We start from the raw sequence: 3,423 nt of genomic DNA on the forward strand, positions 1-3,423 counted from the left end.
AAATTAGTTAGGCTTAATAAATTTATCTCGCTTTTTAATTTATTTAATTATTACTATTCGAACACTCGATGTGACATCTTTATGTAGGCCTTGTTTTGTTCCAATTTTTTTTGCAAAATAGACACTGTAGTACTTTCGTTTGTATTTGACAAATATTATCCAATTATAGACTAACTAGGCTTAAAAGATTTATTTTGCAAATTACAGACAAACTATGCAATTAGTTATTATTTTTATCTATATTTAATGCTCTATGCATGTGTCGCAAGATTAGATGTGACGAAAAATCTGAAATTTTTTATAATTTTTTTTGGGAACTAAACAAGGCCTAAGCCCTGGATTTAAACTAGGCCAAGTTTCCCTTAGGGCTCAGTCATCAGTCAAGCACGGGCCACAGAGGCGTCAATATCAGCCCCTCCTTTCTTGACCGTGTGGAAGCAATCAACGGATCTACTACTAGTAGTAGAGGCGTCAACCTCAGCCCTTGATGCTTGAGGTATAGTATCCATCTATTTTTAATAAATCCCCAAGCTTCATCGATTCCAGTTATTATCTCCCGCGAGTAAAGCAAACCAGGCGTGTACAGCATCGCGAATATGGGTACAAAGATCCCTGTGTGTCCCTCCATGCTCTTCTTCTTGCTCTGCTGCTCCTTGTTCTCCACCCATGTGCCGCGCGCCTCCTCGCTCTCCTTCAACCTCAGCTTCTCCGACCCAGCATCTGCCTGCGGTATGCAGATCAACTGCAACAACACGTACATAGATGGGGACAAGCTTGAGTTGACCAGAAACGACATAGTTCAGGGCACCGGCGGCAGCATCGGCCGGGCCACGTACGCCAAGCCGGTGCCACTCTGGCGTGCCGGTGCCGCCGCCGGCGGCGCCAAGCTGCTGGCAAGCTTCACCACGTCGTTCACTTTCAGAATCACGCCGGATTCAAGTCTGCCCACCGGAGACGGGATGGCCTTCTTCCTCACGCCGTACTCGTCGGCGACCGAGATCCCGCCGGGGAGCGGTGGTGTGAACCTCGGCCTTCTTGCAGGCGGCAACTCGACCGGGGACAGCCGGTTCGTGTTCGTCGCCGTTGAGTTCGACACCTGGTCCAATCCTCCCCCTGCAGCCGACATCAACGGCAGCCATATGGGAATCGACAACACCTCCATGGTCTCCATGGCGTCCACCAACACGTCCTCTCCGACTGGGAACCTGACGTCAAATATCAACATGGTCGCCACGATCAGCTACCACAACGATTCGGAGCTGTTGACAGCCGATCTACTGATCAACGACAGTTCATACCACGTCAACACGATCATCGATCTGAGCACCTACCTTCCGGAGGACGTCGCCGTGGGCTTCTCCGCTTCCACCGGCAAGGCCGGCGAGATGCACACGGTATTCAACTGGTCGTTCAGTTCAACACTCGCATCGACGTCGGAGACCACAGCAAATGTCGTTGGTACCTCCAATAAATTACAACTACTTTTAATCCTACTGGTGCCTATCCTATCTCTGTTGCTGTGCGCCGCCGGGACCTACTTATTTCTTGTGCGGCGGCGACATGAAGCAGCAAGTGGTAGCAGCGACGACTCCGAAGAACAGTTTGAGCTAGAGAGAGGGGTAGCTGCTGCTGGTGGTGGCCCTAAGCGATACACATACGGGGAGCTAGCCAACACCACCAGCAATTTCGCCGAGGAGAAGAAGCTCGGTCGTGGCGGCTTCGGAAGCGTCTACTTGGGTGAGCTCAACGTTGCTGGAGTGGATCGTGCCGTGGCGATAAAGATGTTGTCGTCAGAGTCGTCAGCGCAAGGGAGGCGAGAGTTCGAGGCTGAGGTGAGGATCATAAGCCGGCTGAAGCATCGAAACCTTGTACAGCTCTTGGGCTGGTGCGACAGTCGTCGCAACGGTCTCATGCTGGTCTATGAGATGGTGGCCAAAGGCAGCCTCGACAGGCATCTCTACAGCCAGGATACATTCTTGACGTGGCCACAAAGGTAAGTCTCAAAAGTCATGACTAAAAGTACTGTTCGTCTGCTAGCTGGTACAAAATATACGGCTTATAAGATAAGCGAACATTGCAGGTACAAGATCATCCTTGGCTTGGGCTCAGCGTTACGGTATCTTCACAAGGAGTGGGAGCAGTGCATCGTCCATGGCGACATAAAGCCGAGTAACATCATGCTGGACGAGTCACACGGAACCAAGCTAGGGGACTTCGGCCTTGCACGGCTAGTCGACCATGGCGCCGGGTGGCAGACCACCAAGGCAGTGCTGGGCACTGCAGGGTACATCGATCCCGAGTTCGTCAACACACGCCGCCCGAGCACCTATTCTGACGTCTACAGCTTTGGCATCGTCCTGCTTGAGATCGTCTGCAACCGACCTCCGGTGCAGGTTGTCATGCAGCAGAATGACAAGGAAGCAGCAGCAGGCGAGGAGCAGAAGCAGCAACAACCCCCCTTAGTGCTGCTGAAATGGGTGTGGAGCCTTTACGGCCAGAGTGCTACCCTTGACGCTGCAGATGAGCGGCTAAGGGGCGACGAGCTCGATGAGGAGTGTATGGAGCGAGTGCTAGTGGTCGGCCTCTGGTGCGCACATCCTGATCCAAGTGAGAGGCCGTCCATCGAGCAAGCTATGCACGTTTTGCAGTCGGAGGACAAGAGGCTGCTTCCGGTCCTCCCGCCGCAGATGTACAAGACAATGTTGGATGTTCCCATTCAGCCACGAGCATACGGCGCTCTGTCTATCGATGCCTACAGCGGTACAAGTTCTTCGACAACCACCGGCAACACCAACCCTTCTTATCAGTCACCGTCATCGGCTTTGCTCCGAAATTTCACATGATTTACCATGATCTTCTTGATTCCTTGTTGTATTTAAATTCATTGTTATGATTCTATGTGTTCTGCATTGTAATGGCTTTCCCTGTTAGTTGATCTCCTAACCATAGAAGACCCAACGGCCTTTTTTTGGCCTTAACTCGCGTCCAAATTGGAGGCGTCCAACCTATTTATGGATGGAGGACCTCTGTCACCCTACGTTGTAAAGAGAGGTGGCCGGGGCCACCGCCCCAATACGAGGTTCACCGTGAGCCGCCAAATCCACCGACAAAAAACTAAGTCGATCTCAAGTAGGAGTGCAACCAAGTGACGGGAAGCTCCTCCACTGCTCTTCACCACCTGTTCTTCTTCGATTTGCTGCCTTCGCATAGAACTTCGCCACCCACGACATGGCAGCCTCCGGATCCAACACCACCACACCAGCCCCTCCATCCGATGGTCTGTGCACCTGTCTCTCTGAGTTAGTTCTTGTGCTCTTGTTTATCTTGAAATAGAAAAGTTGTACCCCACTGGTCTACTGCTGGAATGATGCTATAGTATAACAATGGTATCCTATACCTATCTAGTGAGTAGATCTAGAAGCT

The 3,423-nt window shown here is 51.4% G+C and overlaps 1 protein-coding gene across 1 annotated transcript; it reads left to right on the top strand.

The window, feature by feature from the left end:
• LOC8066702 (L-type lectin-domain containing receptor kinase IX.1) lies at positions 593 to 2,991 on the top strand. The gene is made up of 2 exons (XM_021461747.1): positions 593 to 1,993; positions 2,081 to 2,991. Exons 1-2 carry the CDS (start codon positions 597 to 599, stop codon positions 2,841 to 2,843), a joined length of 2,160 nt encoding a protein of 719 aa, XP_021317422.1. The 5' UTR covers positions 593 to 596; the 3' UTR covers positions 2,844 to 2,991.

Source organism: Sorghum bicolor, chromosome 5, assembly GCF_000003195.3.
Source record: "Sorghum bicolor cultivar BTx623 chromosome 5, Sorghum_bicolor_NCBIv3, whole genome shotgun sequence".
Classification (NCBI taxonomy): Eukaryota; Viridiplantae; Streptophyta; class Magnoliopsida; order Poales; family Poaceae; genus Sorghum; species Sorghum bicolor.

What these genes read in the sequence shown, in the direction of transcription:
- LOC8066702 (XM_021461747.1), top strand. Translation starts at nt 597, where the DNA reads ATGGGTACAAAGATCCCTGTGTGTCCCTCCATGCTCTTCTTCTTGCTC. An exon ending in TTCTTGACGTGGCCACAAAG is followed by an intron (nt 1,994 to 2,080) that starts GTAAGTCTCAAA and finishes CGAACATTGCAG; the next exon opens with GTACAAGATCATCCTTGGCT.